The 20,100-nt window shown below is 44.0% G+C and overlaps 1 protein-coding gene across 3 annotated transcripts; it reads left to right on the forward strand.

The window, feature by feature from the left end:
- Positions 1-49: 49 nt before the first annotated feature.
- On the forward strand, positions 50-17,673 carry MTG2 (mitochondrial ribosome associated GTPase 2). Of its 3 annotated transcripts, none has more exons than XM_069952747.1 (7): positions 50-180; positions 11,062-11,277; positions 11,378-11,525; positions 12,553-12,668; positions 14,932-15,150; positions 15,682-15,820; positions 16,573-17,673. In XM_069952747.1, exons 2-7 carry the CDS (start codon positions 11,068-11,070, stop codon positions 16,962-16,964), a joined length of 1,224 nt encoding a protein of 407 aa, XP_069808848.1. In that variant the 5' UTR covers positions 50-180; positions 11,062-11,067; the 3' UTR covers positions 16,965-17,673. The 3 variants fall into 3 exon arrangements, with proteins under 3 accessions (XP_069808848.1, XP_069808847.1, XP_069808846.1); XM_069952746.1 differs by lacking the exon at positions 50-180 and adding an exon at positions 7,215-7,248; XM_069952745.1 differs by lacking the exon at positions 50-180 and adding an exon at positions 10,501-10,530.
- The last annotated feature ends 2,427 nt before the right edge of the window (positions 17,674-20,100 follow it).

A 20,100-nucleotide genomic window follows, 5' to 3' on the forward strand; every position in this document is an offset into this window, starting at 1 on the left:
GGGCGGGCAGAGGAGGAGTGGGGCAGGCAGAGGATGTTTTGAGGGGCGGGTTTCCCTGTGACAGAGAGGAAATACATCACGTCTCAATATGGCACCTGTGGAACAGCATTGAGACGTTATGTGTTTGCTTCTTCCTGAACTACAGAACTTCCTGTGGGATATTGATTCTTTGAAAAACGGGTAACATTACAGCTGTCCTAATGAGTGTAAATGGCAATGTTATATAACTTTCCTTTATAAGTGCAGTGTTAAATTATGTAATTTGCCCGGAGTACCCCTTTAATGGCTATCTATCTTTAGGTTCTAGAAAATGGCCTAAAATCATAAAGACCACAATTCTCATAGGGATCCAGGATGCTATTATATATATCCCTCATATTGTAGAGTTGTTACTATGCCTGACCCTTTCAATCTGATTGGCAGGGATTCTGACGTTCAGATCCCTGCTGATCCAACATCGATAGGTCATCCACGTTCAGTTTCCTTTAAACCTAATAGATACCCAGGAAGCTGAGATATATGGAGCTGTTTTCTGTGGTCCATGCATAGTTGAGTTGCTTTACCTCTTTCTGTGCTGCAGCCCCATTATTTTGCTGATCATTGCGGATCCTGTGGGTCAGACCCTTAATGAATAAACATTGATATGCTATCCATGTTCAGTTCCCAGGAAGCTGACATATATGTGGCTGTTTTTAGGGCCCTCACAAATACTGTGTTGTCAGCACACTATTTCCTATACAGAAATGGCTGCGTCTATATAGCATAATGCCCCCTGCAGGTGAGGAAGATAACTTGTAGTCATCTACACTCCATTGCTAAGGGGCTGGCGGCCATCTTGCCATCCCTCTGGCACTGGATTGCCGAAACTTGTAGCAAATAGGAGTTGGTGATTCCTTGTGTCCACGCTGATCTTCAGGTCCACGCGGATCTTGAGGTCTGTATGTATATGAGTGTGCTCCTGGGGTATGACTGTGTATAGTTGATGTCTGGAGTATATTTTCTCTGAGCACTTTTGGAGAAGCAGGATTCTTTTTCTCTTGTATGTATATTATTCAGCGTTGATTTAGGGACTGTACAGTACCTGTATGTTGTCTGTTCTGCTTTCTAATGGTTGTAGGAGATGAGTACAGTGCCGCAGCAGGACAGGCAGGTCGAGGAGACGCAGCAATATATATATATATTATATATTAGATTTTATTGTTTATTTTATATGTAATACACTGAATGTGCTTCTCCTACTGATTCTTCATCAGTCTGGGGGATACTGAAAAGTCTGTCCATTGTGGCTCATGTACTGGGTAAAAAAAAGGGGAAGGAACTGCCTGTGAGTAGAAAAACGTGGCTGCCCTCTTCCAGAAATAGCTCCACTCCTGTCCACAGGATATTGTAGCTCGGCCCTATTCATGTTAGTAGAACTGAGCTGCAATACCAGACACAATATATGGACAGGTGCTTATTTGGAGGTGTATGTGCAACTATCTATAAACTGTACAATGGTGTGTAAAGGATAGAGCTATGCCTCTATGCCTACCTACATAAGACTGTGCTGATATGTACCTGTTGCGGCTGAGGTATTCATTCCAACATTGATCTTCTTATTCTTCTAGGTGGCACCTTTTGGTGCACTGGGACCTTTCCTCCTTTCCTCAGGCCCCTTAGTGCACAGTCCTGCCCACCGGCATATATGAATATTTATACTTAGGAGAGGATTACAAGCCGGTGGGCAGTCGGGATGGTGTACTAAGGGACTGAAGAATGTTCCCAGCGCACCAAAAGGACTCATTTGCATATTTATTCAGGAAAAATAACTCCTAAACAGCGCCACACAGAAGAATAAAAAGACCGGCGGCTGAATGAGCATCTCAGGCGCAACAGGTACATATGCACAGATTTGCATGTACGAAACTTTAAAGGGGTATTCCATGTTTGTATTCCAGGTATGTTATGATTAGAGATGGGATCTCTCAGCACTTGTGGCTGACAAAGTTCGATGCAGCCCAAGGAAGTCCTGAAAAAAATGGATACAGCCTTCCTCCCTACATCCGCCGGATGATCTTCCTTTCTGGTGAATTTTGATGCGGGCCCACCCTTGTTCACCCGCATCTCAACTCAGCACTGCACACAATGGAGCGTGCAGCTGGAGCTGCACGCTCCATTGTATGAACTGACATGTCTGTGCGGCCGCTATTCAATAAACGGTTGGTGTTACTGAAGATCATCCACCGGATGATCTTCCTTTCTTGGGAATTTGGATGTGCCCGCCTTCGAATTCACTGCTGCATAGCTTAATTGTGTGAATTGGGTTCTCTGCGGCCGTTAATGAATAGCGGTCACAGAAAACTGACATGTCAGTTTTTTGCGTGGCCGCTAGGATTCCCAGCCGGAGTGTATACTGTGTGTATACACTCCGACCGTGATTTCATAGATGGCAGCACAATGTAAGTTTTATATTAATCACCACAGTTGTTGCAAATCGGCAACAACGGCCATGATTAATAGGAATATTAATATACGTAGTGTGAACATAGCCTATGACCTATATCCATATTTCCCTGACTGTTCCCCTAGGGCTGCATCCAGTTTTGTCAGCCACTGGTATTCAAATGTTGAGCGATCCGCTCATCTCTAGTTATGATGTTTCAATCCCTTGCACCACAAGACACCATTATAAGTAATGGCACTGCTGAAGGAGAAATGATCAGTGGGCTCCTCTGGATGGTATAGAACCTCTATACTATAGTTATTGCATTGCATCAGGTGTAGATGTCAACTTGTGACTCTCCCTAGCTGTTGCAGAGCTAATTCCCATCACGATAAAGCTTCAGCTCTCTAGGCATAATGGGAATTGTCGTTTTGCAACAACTGAAGGGATGCAGATTTGACATTAGTGAGCTAAGGTGTGATGCAAAGTGGTTGTAGATGATGCCAAGTAATGTTTGGTCGAGAACTACCACTAAAAACCAACACTGTATATTTATTACCCCTTGGATCCTGCTGCCTGGGCAGAAGAAAAAAATGTCTCTTCTACAATGGCACCAGCAGTGGGCATGCTATGGTTAAAGGGGTTGTCCAGGCTTAGAAAAACATGGCTGCTTTCTTCCAGAATCATTGCCACTCTTGTCCTCAGTTTGGGTGCACTTCTGTAGCTCAGTTCTATTAAGGTGAATAGAGCTGCATTGCAGTTCTATACACAACCAGGGGACAGGGGTGGCACTGTTTTTGCAAGAAAGTAGCTGTGTTTTTTCCAGTTCTGGATAACCCCCTGCTGCATATTTTGTATACTTCTTAATATGGCCTATGGCATTTCTACTAATTCACTTAAAGTGTAACTATCATGTAAAAAACTTCTGACATGTCATTACGACTGGTCAGAAGTTTGTCTCAGTGGGGGTCTGGGTGCTGTGACAAAGGGACAGATGTTCTCTGCTCCTTCTCTGTTATAAACTGCTAATACAAGCAGTGTGTGTTATAATGGGAGCCTATGGAACTTCCGGTATACAGAATAGGCTTCCATTATAATTCCACAGACTGCTCGTATTAGCAGTTAATAGCAGAGAGTAGAGGCCAGAACGTGTCTGTCCCTTCATTCCAGCTGATTTTCTTTCTTCCAGCAGTGGCGCAGTTGTCCTCTGGTTGTATCTGGTATTGCAGCTATACTTCATTAAACTAATGAGCTGCAATACCCCACATAACCTATGGACTAGTGTGGCGCTGTTTTTTCAAAAAATGCTCCAGAATGGCAGATTTGCCTATTTATGTGAGCAGGGAGGCTGAATATCAGTCTAGCCTACAATATGGTGTCCTTACCAGTAGCACTTATAACCAGTACAGATGCAGGGACACTGACCGGGTGTCTTTTCTTCTCCCATGCATCGGACCGTCATTGTTTACATTGGTTATATCCTTTTGCGTTGTAGTATAGCGGAGGCTCTGGGGTGGGTGGACAGGTTGTAAATGTCTTTTTTTTTCTGTACTGCTGTACGGTTTTGAGAATTGTCCTGATGTCTTGAATTTAGCTTTTTATGAAGAAAAAAAGATAAAAGATAAAAAAAAATATTTCAAAGAAACTTTATTGTGTGTCCTGTGTCTTATTTGTCTAGTGCTATAGGGATTTATATCATGCCGTGATGTTAGATACAATTCTCGACATTGTAATTGCAGAAAGAGGAAAAGTAGTGGAATGATGGAAATCACAGGATGAATACACGTTAGTTATTAGTGGTATGAAATATACGCACCACACGCAGATATACATACATACACACACACACACACACACACGCCTTTGCACGCTGCCAGTCAGGGAATGTACTGCCACACTGGAATGCTGAATACACTTAGGGTCCTATTCCACGGGCCGAGCAGGGCCAGGTCAACGATATAAACGAGCGCCGATTTGCTAGATCGCTGCTCGTTTACTGGGCCTATTCCACGGCCCGATGATCGTTAAGCGAGGGCTGCAGGGACATTGTTACCGATGTCCTTGCAGCATACATTACCTGTCAGGTCTTCTCCTCCGCTCTGTCTTCTTCCCCGGGTCCCGCACGCTCTAGCTTCAGAATGGCCTGTCAGCTGGGGGTCCCGGCCTGTGATTGGCTGAGCGCTCCGTCAGCTGACAGGCCATTCTGAAGCTAGAGCGCACGGGACCCGGGGAGGAAGACAGAGTGGAGGAGAAGACCTGACAGGTAATGTATGCTGCGCTTGTCAAATCATCGGTCGCCCACCGCGCACCGCTATTCCACCGCAGCGATGCGCGGTGGGGGAACGATGATTTTAGGTCTGGCCCTAAATGAACGATCAGCCGATGACACGATCATTGGCTGATTGTTCTCTCTATTCCACCGAGCGATAATCGGCCGAATCGGGACGAATGGGCCGATTTGGACGATTATCATTTCTGTGGAATAGGGCCCTTAGGCACACAAATAGTAAAGATCCCCTGCTTTGTGATTGCCGACCAATGATGCCCCATATGTGTTCAATTGGAAGCATGAGATACTGCAGGTCATGGTAGCATATTCAGGCCACACAGGATGTTCACAGTAGCACAAGTAACATGGCTCCTGAGACACTGGAGAAATGGCCGTACCTCTGGTTCCACTACCAAATCGTTGCGATGGTCTCGTAACCTCTTCTGCGCCTGCGCGGTAAACAGGATACGTGCTCGAGACAATCGGCGCACGCACAGTAAACAGTGAAGCTGCGGAGCGGCTTCAATTGTGAACTGCGCATGCACTGAAAACGACTGCCACGGCGCCTGCGCGGGATTCGCCGAGAAGAAAGAAGACCCGGTGTCAATCAAGTGTCGGAGGCGGGGAGAAGGCTGGACTTCGGGCTCATTACCATAATTGACGCGAGAAGAAGAATTGGAGATTTCTCCATGTCAACAACGTGATTCGGGACGGGACCGGGAGCAATGTGGTAAGTATATTGACCTTTATGTCACTGTATGTCAGTTTATGCCTGGGGCCACGGGGTGAATGGTTCCCTTTAAGAGGGCAGACCTCCATTCCAACCTCCATGGCTCTGCATCATGATAGCCATGACAGCGGTGGTGTGAGGTCAGTGGGTCACCTGTAGCTGTACGTGTGGCTCATAGCCCAATGGGGTGATGGTCCCTTCTGATGGTTGTGTAGACACTGTGTGATGTTCTAGGATTGGTGTGTGACGTCCAATGTCCCTCACAGTACAGGATGGATCACTAGACGCCGTTCTTCTCATGTGATGATGCGTCCGTGCAGTGATTCTCTGGTTCTCCAGCTCATCGCTGATCTCCCAACCAATGGGACTTAACAGTGATCAGCGTTAACTTCCTCCACACTTAGTGATCCAGTGATAAACTAAGGTTGCTTATGGAGCATTTACACTGAGTGATTATCGTTTGAATTTTCGCAATAACAATCGCATTTGAGCGATAATCGGCTCGTGTAAACACAGCGAACGATCAAACAACGAGCAAGAAATCGTTCATTGTGATCTTTCAACATGTTCTCAAATCATCGTTGGACATTCGCTAAAAATTCGCAGATCCCTTCGTGTAAACAGTCTTTCAAAGATTCACCCTATGTGTGAGATGGGCTGAAGAGATCTTAAAAACAATTGCAATAACGATTTTTCTAACGATTTATTCGTCTAAACACTGATCGTTATAAAAACCAAATCGTTGCTTCAAAATCGTTAAACGATCGATTGGGCGAATTATCGCTTAGTGTAAACAGACCATAAGTGTCTCAGATCATGGACTCTGCTCTGTGATAAGTGGTGATAACTGGCTGGTCAGTGGCCAGGAGACGTCACACAATCCCTCACCTGATCCCACTTATGAAGTTTCATGTTTCTTGATGTTTTATATACCATGAACTCCGATCCACATGTCACAGATTGGAGCTAGGGGCTGGAAACTTCATCATTTACAGATCTTAGTGACACCGCCACCTGTATACCACTCCTTTTTGGGGGACACACTAAAAAGCATGAACAAATAGAATGAAGAAAAAGAATCAACATTATTTCCAATGGGGAAAGATGTAAAATAAGTTTTCATTGGCTTCTATAAGCTAGATAGACCTGGAATGAACGGGACATATCTGTAGTGCATAGGGGTATGAGTATATATATATATATGCCCTCATTTCACTATATATCCTATTCATTTGAGGTGTATCTGAAACAGGAAACTTATTACACATCTACTTCTATGCTGTATACGCTCATACCCCTTTGCACTACAGATATATCCTGTTCATTCCAGGTCTATCTAGCTTATAAAACAAAAAAATTACATCTTTCCCCATAGGAAATAATGTTCATTATTTTTCTTCATTCTTTTTGTTGTGCGTGTTTGTAGTGCATGCATTCTGTTAATACTATAGTTACTAATAGCATATATATATATATATATATATATATATATATATATATATATATATATATATATATATATATATATAATTCTTTAACGGTTTTCCTTCTTATTCATCACTGACTGCTGCTCTTACTAACGCTCGCTTTAAACTACAGAATAGAGCAGTCTGGGAAGTTCCGCCTATGACGTACTTCCTGTTTTCGCTGTAGTCACTTGAGGTGCATTTTTCTCCCCAGCCCTGTATGTACTGACCAGGGGCGGCCATTTTGGCGGGGCTCGAGTTCCCTCGGAATAGCGGGCAGCTTCAACAATATGGCGGCAGGCGTGGGGACAGTGAGGGTGGTGGGGTATTGAATTGTGAGAAGGATGGGACTGGCTGGAAGGTGAGCGGCATGGCGCAGCTGTAGGATAATATCACATGTAACCTTGTCATTGTCGCTGCTCTGTGTTATATTATGAGGGCTGTAGCTGAGCACAGAATGGCGCTGTTCACATTAGGTATACTAGTTCCTAGGGTGTCCTGCTAGCCTGGCACTTTGCAGTGACTGAATACAAGTGGCTATGGGTAATGAAAGCAGTCTGTGATATACTAGTTTCTCTCTGCTTGCTGTGAGTGAATGAAAGCCATCTTGCTGGCCAGGCCTAATACTCATATGTAAGAATTTGCTAGCATTGTATCCAGGCAGAACAATCCTCTGTGACAGCCCCTCTCACTGATACATTGTGACAGACCATCAGCACAGGAGTGGGGTTCCTTCTCTCACAGCACAGTCTACACTGGATGCAATTGTAGCAAACCTTCAGCTGTGAGAGAGATTCAGTCTGTGCAGATTTTTCACATTCATTGATCGCAAATGGAAGTCTGAAAAATGGAGAGGAATAAAGTATATCAGAAAATTGGGAAACATTTGACTATACCATGATTTTATTTCCATACCTATGGAGAACCCCTTTAACCCATTTCTGGGCGGGCTATAGTGATATTATATGGTGCATCATCACAGTCTGTGCTCTGTTATACACATGAGATCTGTCTGTGTATATTACTCCAGAGCTATGGCCCAACCAGGGGTCTAGTGACCTGGTCTCTGAGCAGAAGGGGTCGCACATTGAGTCCAATATTGTAACCAGTAGCTAATATCCAGAGTAGCTGTAATTTGCAGCCTGAACCGCAGCTAGATGGGTGGGGAGTGACTCAAGAAGGTCCTCAGGTGTCTCAGGTATCTGGAGCCATGCTATCTGTATCATACAGCTTCTGATAGAGCCCACACCCCATCCAGGTGGTCCCAGAGAAGCTCACTTGAGTTCTGGAAAATTAGGGGACCAAGGTGGTGCTTGGGAGTGTTGGTCATGTACATGTCACGTTGTCTTGCTGGCAGATCTCACCTGCCCCAGACACTTAGGCTGTAGGGATGGATGTGATCTGCAAGGATGGATTCCAACACAGATCAGCCAAGAGCACCTCCACATGGAAGAGTCACCTAGAGAACATCCCCCAGACCATAAGGGTATTATGCGACAAAGCCAATTTTCAACCATTAACAATAAACTATCTCAAACAACCGCTATGGGAACGACCTGAAATCGTTTAACCAATTACACGAGGATCGTTCTTGTGGTCGTCCTGTCGTCGCTACTGCGAACGACTGAACGACGTCTTATTACATGCAAACAATCAACAATAAAAATAGGTCCAAATTCTATCAAACGACTAACTATTTCCTGTGACTCATCAGAGAAGACAGCTATTTATCCAATCCTTATACTGTTGTTTATATACCTTGGTTATTAGAGGAGCAGAAACCACCTGTCTACTCTAAAGCCCCATACACAGTAGGGTACACTCATCTGGTTTGTTACATACATCTGGTAAAACCCCCCCTCCTGGGTATATTATGTTGGTGATCTGCTCTAATGTAGCATGATGGTCCAACCTTCATAGCCAACATTCACCTCTCACTTCAATGGGATGTGGTGCTGATTTCCACATCACACAATGGTGCTATTTCTGCCCTTACAATACACTGCATACATACACTGTGTGGCAGCACAGAACAGGCCACACTGCACAGTGTCACAAATACCACCCCTGGCCTGGTGGCAAAAAATCTTGCCAAGAGGACGTAAAGTAAAAGGCTGTTAGAAACTACTTCTGAATAGCGTAGTTGTGCTCAAAAATTTACATACCCTGGCAGAATTTTTGCTTTATCTTTTTTCAGAGAATATGAATGATACAACAAAAACTTTTTTTCCCACTCATGGTTAGTGGTCGGGTGAAGCCATTTATTGTCATACTACTGTGTTTTCTCTTTTTAAATAATTATGACAACCAAAAACATCTAAATGACCCTGATCAAAAGTTCACATACCCCAGTTCTTAATACCATGTATTGCCCCCTCTAAAATTAATGACAGCTTTAAGTCTTTTGTGGTAGTTGTGGATGAGGCTCTTTATTTTCTCAGATGGTAAAGCTGCCAATTCTTCTTAGCAAAAAGCCTCCAGTTCCTGTAAATTCCTGATCTCTCTTGCATGAACGGTGTGCTTAAGATCTCCACAGAGTGGCTCAATGATATTGAGGTCAGGAGACTGAGATGGCCACTCCAGAACCTTCACTTTGTTCTACTGTAGCCAATCATGATAGCCCAAAACATACAAATGACCCCGATCAAAAGTTCACAGACCATGGTGATTTTGGCCTGATAACATCCACAGAAGTTGACACAAATTTGACGAAAATTTTGGCCATAACTGCCAGGAAAACTGTTCAGGATGCAAAGAACTACTCACAATTAACATCAGCTGTAATACAGGACTCTCTGAAAACTAGCGGTGATGAGAATAAAATCAAACTTTGTGTCCACAACCATAAAGTTTACATTTGGAGAGGTGCCAACAAGGCCTGTGATGAAAGGAACACCATTCCTACTGTAAAGCAAGGAGGTGAATTGCTGAGGTTTTGGGGATGTGTGAGTTACAAAGGTACAGGAAACTTGGTCATACTTGAAGGAAAGATGAATGCTGCACGTTATCAGCCCGGAAGCTGCAAATGGAACGTTCTTGGACGTTCCAGCATGACAGTGATCCAAAACACAAAGCCAAGTTGACTTGTCATTGGCTACAGCAGAACAAAGTGAAGGTTCTGGAGTGGCCATTTTAGTATCCTGACCTTAATATCATTGAACCACTCTGCAAAACAGATCAGGAATTTATAGGAACTGGAGGCTTTTTGCTAAGAAGAATGGACAGCTTTACCATCTGAGAAAATAAGCCTCATCCACAACTACCACAAAAGACTTCAAGCTGTCACTGATGTTAGAGGGGACAATACACAATATTGCCCCGTCATTACACACCCGTCTGTCTGCATTTTCAAGGGCTTTACGGAATGTAATTTGGCACCCTATATGTTTCTCAGCTGTATCTCATCTTGTCCAGACTAAAGGTGTCCAACTGTATCTCATCATGTATCCAAAGAAGAGGTGCCCAACTGTATCTCATCTTGTGTCCAGACTAGAGGTGTCCAACTGTATCTCATCATGTTTCTAAGCAGGAGGTGCCCAACTGTATCTCATCTTGTGCCCAGACTAGAAATGCCCAACTGTATCTTATCCTATATCCAGGCAAAAGGTTCCCAACCATATCTCATCTTATGTCCAGACTAGAGGTGCCCAACTGTATCTTATCCTATATCCAGGCTAGAGATGCCCAACCGTATTTTATCTTGAGTCCAGAGTCCGGACTAGGGGTGCCCAACTGTATGTCATCTTCTATCCAGGCTAAAGGAGCCAAACTGTATATTATCTTATATCCAGGCTAGAGGTGCCTAATCATATCAACTCTGCACAGTTTTTCTAATCATATCACCATTACATCACACATACTATTATATCACACATATATCACCATTACATCACACACACACACACACACACACACACACACATATATATATATCAGTACATTACACATATATATCATTATGTCACACGTATAACATCATATATCACAGTTACATCACACATAGTTTTTTATTCCAACTCCTCCTTGGTGCGTAATGTTTTTGTCAATGGGAGTATAATACCATATAATGCTGCAATAGTGCTGCCATATAGCAAAATATATCACTGCCCTATAGTAAATAGGTTGAATACACCAGGATTGTGCCACATGCTTTATATATTGTGCTGTGTTGCAGGTAGCCATGCAGACGGTGCAGTCCTGGTCCTGGCTCAGGGGTCTCGCTCACATGTTGCGGCTGAGCAGAGCTGTTACATCCCAGAGTAGATGTTCTCCAGGTTTGTCTCCAATCCCCCATGTGTCACATCTCCGCCTTCTCTCCACTGGATCCCCCCTCTCTGCCAAACACCGCAACGTAGTCAGAGGCAAGAGAGATGTGTCCGAGAAGAAGCTGGTGAGTCCTCGGACCATCTACAACTCCCAGCATCCTTATAAAGTCCATAATATGTTGTAATTTATTACATAGAAATGTTTTATTTCCTTTTCCATTTCAGACCCGTTATTTTGTTGACCATCGTAAAGTCCGCGTGGTGGGAGGAGCCGGAGGACATGGGGCGTCCTGCTTCCATAGTGAGCCGAGGAAGGAGTTCGGAGGACCAGATGGGGGAGATGGTGGCAATGGCGGGCATGTGATATTTAAGGGTAAAAGCATTGCGGAGTTATTGCGCCATCCTGATCAATGGGCACTGGGCAGATTTATGGCGCTGTCAGATTTTCTGTTACTCATAGCAACCAATCACAGCTCAGTTTTCACTTTACCACAGCAAGATGAAAATGAAAGCTGTGCTGTGTTCGGTTGCTATGGGTTACAAAAAGAATCTGACTGTATTATAATCAGTGCTCGTGTGCATGGTCCCTGTTTACAAAGCCTCCATGTAGTAGATTTTTTACACTCTTTACAAAAACACTCTAACCATTGTCAAATAGCAGTAGTAGCTTGGCCTTCGGCACCTCAGCACGCCTCACCCCTACTCCCTCCTCGCTGTTTTCATGCATATTTACCCATTAGCCTGAATCCTGCTCCCCCGTTGCCATCATGTAGTTGCACGCATACGCCGTTGCTGGCAAGGGGACGCTCGTGACGACTTGCCAGTTCATGCCTGCACCGACAATTCCCTCTCGGGGCGTGCTCTTGGTAAGTCTGTTTGCGTATGCGCCATAGGGTGGAAGAGTGTAGCATGCATGCTGAGAGCCTGAAGCCAATGCCCTCAGTTGGAATTTTCAATGTGCATGTGCGACTCCTCTTCCCTATTGCACTTGCATGAATGGCGTTACCAGGAGTGCTTCCCCTGAGGTAATGGTCGACACAGGAGTGAACTGGCAAGTCTACTGGACAGAGGCTTTCTAAACAGGGTCCATGAACACAAGGGGATACTACACTGTCAGCACCTCTGGTCTGGTCCAGGTGCTGATAGAATCCCTTTAAATGCCCCAGTACAATTATTATGACAAATAAAGCAACTTAATCTGATGAGAAATCTATTGACTTGTATATACAGTTCCTGTGCAAAGCATGGTAATGGACTGCAACCCTGTGTGGTGTCTCTCCCTCCCTACGCTCCGACAGTTAGTACTGATCACTCTCATCATTCCTTATGTGTTACTGCAATTTGTTATAGAACAGCATGTTTTATAGATGATTTTGTTTTGTCTTCTGTTTTGCCTCTAGTGGATCCCTGTGTGAAGTCTCTCTCCACCATTGCTCCAATGTACCAGGGGGTTCAAGGTGAGCCGGGACGGAGTAAGAATTGTTATGGAAAAGGGGGCGAGAACCTGTATGTTAAGGTGAGTTGCCGAGAGGAGGTGTACATAGGAGAGAGGTGATAGAGAGAAAGATCAATATGAGATAGCTAAATAGATAGATGAGAGAGATGCGAGAGATAGGAGATAGATAGATATGAGACAGAGAGATAGACAGATATCCAAGAAATACAATCAGCACTATGAAGACAGTTCACCGGTGCCAGCTGATGTTGTCTCTGCCAGAGAACTTGCAGTACAGTCCAATACATGACGATAATGACAATACAATACATGACAATTGGCTGTAATTGATGGTACTTTGAGAAATTGACTTTCAGCAAAGGACTGTGCTAAATGTATAACCTAGAAGATCAGTTTCTCAATAAATTTCGAGCTAATCTTCAAGAAGAGAAGAAACAAATGGTAGTGTGACTCTCAAGATTACTCAACACTTACAAGAAAAACAAGAAGAAGAACTTTAATCAATCCTCTAACATTGGAGAGGACAACAGCGCTCCCTAGAAAACAAGGAGAGGAGGACGTAAAAGACAAAGACCACGAAAAGGCAAAAGTCAGAGGAACAACAGCAAATTCAATACTCTAAAGATGGGAACTCGGAGACACCAACCTGGTAAATATCTTTTACCACAACAGCCTGCATCATTGTCCAAAGGGTTGAACTTTTGTTCCAGCTTAAAAGCAGACTGGTTTGTAATAGACTTAATAGAAGGTTACATTTACAGGTTGGGTTTCATGCAACTCCCACACCCCCTCTAAGGGAAACAACTAGTAATAAGATTTGAAGCAGTTAGGGATAAAGGTGAAGAGTGATTTTACACCTTCATATATGGCAGTACCTATTAGGACTTTTCATAGTTTACTTTTAAATGATCCAAAGTTTTTGGAAATGAAAAAGTTTGAGACTATTTTGCCGGAATGATAAGGCCAGAATATTATAGATGAATAGCTGAGTGAATATCTTACAGTGAAACATACTAAAATGCCAGTGTTATATTATTTTTTTTACCAAAAAGACAATGTTAAACTTAATCGACCAGGGAGATCGATCATCTCTGATAGGGAGTCCATATTGAGCCATATTTTCATGTTTTTGGATAGGGTATTGAGACCTATAGCAATGAATACAAGATCGTAGTTACAAGATTCTACTCAGTTTCTCAATAATATTCCTGATGATGCCCTTTTTGTTACACCTCAATAGAACAGACTATAAGCCGGGCAGTGGTTTCTTCCTCATTACCACAGCTTCAAAATATACCTAAACAATGTGACTTTATTTTGAGGATGCCGGAACTGGTTTTAGCTAACATTTTTTTTCAAGCAACAAGATTTATCTGCAAAGGAGAGGCATATCGATGGGTGTGAATGTCACACTTACCTACATAATCAATCCATTTGTGTTTCTTGAGGATCGATCTACGTAACCCACCATTTTTGACGTGTTGGTATGGTGGCGTTACATAGATGACTCCTTCCTAATCTAGACGGGTTTCTAGTGCACTAGATGAATTTGTGGCGTTCTTGAATACTAGTAAACTAGATAAGTATGGAGACAAAATTGTTTTCTCACCGCTCCGCTGGCATCATGTCCATTTAGTTCACCCACATTTAGTGCACTCCACAGATGTTTTGGAGGCATAAAGAATAGAGATGAGCGAACCTCGAGCATGCTCGAGTCGATCCGAACCCGAACTTTCGGCATTTGATTAGCGGGTGCTGCTGAACTTGGATAAAGCCCTAAGGCTATGTGGAAATCATGGATATAGTCATTGGCTGTATCCATGTTTTCCAGACAACCTTAGAGCTTTATCCAACTTCAGCAGCCCCAGCTAATCAAATACCGAACGTTCGGGTTCAGATCGACTCGAACCCGAACCCGGTTCGCTCATCTCTAATAAAGAACTCCTTCCTACTTATTAAAGTTGAGTGACACAAGGCTGATTGCGATATACCGACCCGGTACAAGGGCAGTTGGCAACGTGAGGCACACATCTGCGCATCTTTGGTGGACTGTGTGGTGTGGGACACAGACCACCCGGGAGATGTTTCCCTCAACAGGTGACTGACTTGTAGCACCTGTATATACTTTATTGTAGCACCTGTATATACTTAGTGTGTTGTGTTTCATGACTTATGCTAGAAAATGGCGGTGTGAGAGCATTGAAATGTTGCATCAAGTTCTGCTGCGGGTCATCTGTTGGGATAAAAAGATACATAGATAGGGCATTGGCATGTGTTATTCTTGCTATTGTAGTGATGGATTGGTGTCTGTGCACATTGTCAGGTCCCAGTTGGTACGCTGGTGAAGGAGGATGGGGTGACCCTTGCCGACCTCGCCACACCAGGGGAGGAGTTTTTTGCAGCTTATGGAGGTGCTGGAGGAAAAGGAAACCGATTCTTCCTCAGCAATGAGAACCGGGCTCCGGTTACAGCCACACCAGGGGATCTGGGGGAAGAGCGCTGCCTGCACCTGGAGCTGAAAACCATGGCTCACGCTGGCATGGTAAGGGTTAATATAGTATACATCATTATTATCTATGGGGTGTTTATGGCTACACAGTGTGTTTATATGTTGGGGTATGTCTACCTTTTCCATTTCCCTCTACCAAGGTCATGTATACAACAGCCCCAGTGTGTTGTCATGTGGGGGTCCTCATGTCACATTGGGTGGGATGTACAATGTGGATTTTGCCACCTGTGATGTTCACCTAGGGCTGAGACAGTCCAGTCCAGTTGCACAGTTTCCATGTGCCCTTGTAACAGAGGCAGCCACAGTGTCATAAATGTTTGATAAATGGAGGTGATCGGGACTATGACAGCTGTTTCGGTTTTCCAAACACCTCTGGCTATTGCAAGCAGACCAGACAGGCCAGGGGAGCCTTACATATCATTCACAGTATATGCCTAAATGTCCCAGACAGGTATACCTCTTCAGTCTCTCAGGGCATCTACCTATTAACACATTAGTCACATGGTCAACGTTTTCTAGTAAAAAAAAAATAATCTAAAACTATCACATGTTCCTGCTTTCAAGGTGGGATTTCCTAATGCTGGAAAGTCATCGTTGTTACGTCTTCTGACCAATGCTCGTCCCGCCGTGGCTGCCTATCCTTTTACCACCCTCAATCCCCATGTCGGAGTGATCAATTACCAAGACCATGAACAGATAGCCTGTAAGTTACCCTAACTAAATATATATGGTATTAATCTGTAAGGGTATATACCAGCAATCTAATATGTAGAAGAGGACGAAGAAGAGTGTATTTGGTGAATATGTTTGGGGAGTATTGGCACCAGAGTTACAGGGTGCCAGATACACTAAATACACTTATTGTAGTCAGTATAGAAATGCAGTATGGATCCACTGACACTCAATATAAAACATTATTGACTGGTCATATATTAACATTTATATGTATATGTAGTTTTACTTTTGCAATAAAAAAAAAACTGATGATCCAGAACTTTCTGTTGGTCATAAAATCTTTATATTTATTGGAAGCATGTAAAAGCATTACAGACCATGAAACATCACATTAACAATGAATCGTTCTTCTTTTTGTACTGTGATGTTCCATGGTGTGGCCAATTTTTTATGCTATCAATAAATATAAAGATTTTATGACATACAGAGATGGCTGAATTATCAGGTTTTTTTTTGGGACTATTGGCATCATCTATGTGTATCTCTGGTCGCAGGTGAATGGGTCAACCCTTTTTTTTTTTTGCATGCTTTCCTTTTGTAATACCAGTGTCAGCCTCTAGGTGGTCCTGTAATGCTTTCTATGGACTGTGTGGTGTATGGTGTACGGTACATAGAATTTTCCAGGAAGATTCATGATCTAAAATTGTCAGAGAAAAAACCCTATAAAAACAATGTCCCCTTCCCAATATGTTTAACTGCTCTTTCTCATTGGCATCTCAGTGGCGGATGTTCCAGGCATAATAGAAGGAGCCCATCGAAACCGGGGTTTGGGCCTGTCTTTTCTCAGACACATTGAGAGGTGTCGGATTCTGCTGTACGTGCTGGACCTCGCACACCCAGAGCCGTGGACCCAGCTGAGCTCCTTACAGTATGAACTGGGCCAATTTGATGAGAGTCTACCGCTCCGTCCCCATCTTATTGTTGCCAACAAACTGGACCTTCCTAATGCCAGAAAAACCCTGGAGTGTCTCCGGGAGAAGGTGGAGGGAAGGATTATAGCAGTGTCTGCACTGACTGGGGAGAATGCCGAGGAGATTATACTCCATCTTAGGGAGCTCTATGATGGACACAGGCCCGAAGGAAAGAGACTTGAGCCATATGCGGGCTGGTAAAGAAGTGGTGAAACTTGTGTTATAATACTCATAGGAATGGTGGTGAGCCAGGACCACAGGAGGGAATTCCTTATTTCCCTGCCTCCAGGATGGATTGCTTCTGTATCTGTGTCCAGTTTATTCCTGTAATACAGGAGAATTTCTCTCATGCTTTATCATCTGCAATCTTCTAACAGTATCAAAGTGCACCCTAAGGTAAAAATGTGAGCAAAGAGGAATCTTTTTTTTTATTTTTATGTAATACCTAAATAGACCTCTAGGTGGAGATGCAAGCTAAGAAAAACAATCATTCTTTAAAATGTAATACCTAAAGGAACCTCTAGGTGGTGATGTGAGCTAAGGGCAAAATAAATAAATTCCAAAAGGAACCTCAAGTAATGCTTAAATTTACCTCTAGAAACTGATGCATGCTAAGAACAGGCTATATCTATGAACCTCTAGGTGGACATGAGAGGTAAGGAAAAAAGTAATTAAATAAATAAATGCAGTACCAAAATAAACCAGGAGGGGCAGTGTAAGTTTATAATACTTGTAGCCTTTTTAGAGAAGAATAACAGCAGGACAAGCCTACTTATCTCCTTAAGCGTGCAATGGATTTACAGCAATTATCGGAATGGCAGCAGTCCTCCTGAAAGCTATTTAGTATACATAAAGTAATGAACATTTTTGCTTTCCCTGCAGTAAAGTAAATAAAAATCTCCGCACTAAATTGGTCGGGTAATGGCGCTGCTGCATTTGTCACCGCTCGGTTGATCGAAATGGATTTTTTCCCATCACTTTTCATTGTGGGTTTCTTAATCCTGCATAAGTGGAGATATATATGTGAGTCTCGTATGCATCACAATAATAACCCTGCAAGAACAGACGATTATGGATCATTTTACTGCGTTTTGTTGCTTTACTGCAGTCTTCCCCAATCTGTGTCTTTCTAATGGTTGCAAAGCTACGACTCCTATCAGGCAGGTCCTCATAGGAGTTGTGGTTTTGCAACCACTAGAAAGACACAGATTGGGGAACACTGCTCTACTTTGTCATCTAGAGGGTCCTCCCCCTCCCTCACTCAGTTCTTCCTGGCAGCCAATCACATCAAGAGAATTCTCTCCATCCCCTTTTCAGTGCAAAGATATGTTTCATCAAGATTTCTGTACGTTTGTTGACCTATTGGAGGCATCATTTAAGACCCTATTACCCAAAGTGATTATCGGCCGTATTTGTCTGATAATCGTCTCGTGTAATAGAAGAGAACGATCTAGCGATCACCTGGGCAGCCCCCCCGCAGCTCCCCGTGGGACCCCCCCCAGCTCTTAACCACTCACTGTCGGCACATGTAGTAGCGGCAGCATCGAGCGATGAATGAAGAGCAAGTGAGCGCTCCTTCTAATCGCCCCGTGTAAAAGGGGCCTTATCGTGTCTCTCGTGTACATCCCTTCATTCCTCCAAGACACACAGGGTTAACGCCCCCCCATTCCTACATCGCCAAGTAATTAACTCTCCCAGACAGCAAAATGTCTCAATTGAGACTGATGAATTAATCGTGAGGCCTCCTGTGCCTCCCCCGGCATCTCTAGCAAACAGTTAAATGGCGCAAATTGTATTTGTCAGCCTTTGGAATTAAGTTCATTTCAAGAAACATTCATCATAATTAAGAGGCACAGGGCCAAGTAAAAGTCACGAATGCAAGACGGGACCTGAGCGGGGGGCCTGACCTGTGTGCGCTGGCCTCTCATTGGAGCCCGCTCTGGCGGTAGACAGCTCCCTGTCAGCTGTGTGGGGATGTTAGATGGGATCCCTTTGCTGACTTCCTTGTTTTCTAGATGCCTCAAGAATATTGTCGGTATGAGGATGAAGGAAAATTCTCATTGTTATATGGTCCTTAGTGTTGTCCTTACTAAGTGCCTATGGTGGGGGATGCCTATGGTGGGGGTTATACACTGAGATATGCACCTATAGTCTTGAGTGGCTTTGGGCATCATTTTGTATTTTACACACTGCATCCGGAACTAACGATGTCATCAAACTCACACTATGACATCATATAGCTTTCAGTACAGCCCTGGCCACTTGCTTAGCCAATTAACTTGATTACTGGGTCCTTGACCTAAGGGGCCTATTCCACAGGGCGATAATCTGCCGAATCGGCGTGATTTGGCCGATTATAGCTTCGTGGAATAGAGACAATAATCAGCCGATGTTCGTGTCATCAGCTGATCGTTTATTTAGGGTCAAACCTAAAATCATCGGGCACCGACCGCACATTGCTGCATGGAATAGCGATGCGCAGTGGGCAACCGATGATTCCACAAGCACCATGCTTTACCTAACCATGTTGCAGGTCTTCTCCTGCGTTCCTTCTTCCTCCTGGTCCCGCACGCAGCAGCAGCTTCGGTGCGGCCTATCTTAGCTGACAGACTGCTCAGCCAATTACTGTCCAGGACCGCCGTAGCCAGTGATTGGCTGAGCAGTCTGTCAGCTCAGACAGACCGCACCGTAGCTGCTGCTGCACGCGGGTCCGGGAGGAAGAAGGAGCGCAGGAGAAGACCTGCAACATGGTTAGGTAAAGTATTGTGTTTAAACAAGGGCTGCAAGGACATCGCTAACGATGTCCCTGCAGCCCTCGCTAAACGATTATCGGGCCGTGGAATAGGCTCAGTAAACAAGCGCCGATCTAGCAGATCGGAGCTCGTTTACATTAGTGATCGGGCCCTCATCGGCCCGTGGAATAGGACCCTAAGACTGATGATGTCACCACATCCACACTATGATATCACATAGCTTTTAATTGAAACCCTCCCAACTTGTCTAACCAGCCAACTTGATTCCTAGGCCGTTGGGCTTAAAACTGATGATGTCGCCACACCCACACTGTGACATCACATAGCTTTTCAGCAGAGCCATAGGCTCTTGCCTGGCCGACCATCATGATTCCTAGGTCCATGAACTGAGACAGATGATGTCATCACACAAACTCTGACATCACATAGATTTTATTGCCTGGCCAATAATAGCATCCACTCCTATGACTACCTGTCATCTTTTACTGCTATTAGTGTGGGGATTAGACACTGCAGAACCTGGTTACGTTCACATCACGTTTGAGCCCTGCAGATTTTGCACCATGTACCTGACACTGTATAAG

The sequence above is a fragment of the Dendropsophus ebraccatus genome, chromosome 14 (assembly GCF_027789765.1).
Source record: "Dendropsophus ebraccatus isolate aDenEbr1 chromosome 14, aDenEbr1.pat, whole genome shotgun sequence".
Taxonomy (NCBI): domain Eukaryota; kingdom Metazoa; phylum Chordata; class Amphibia; order Anura; family Hylidae; genus Dendropsophus; species Dendropsophus ebraccatus.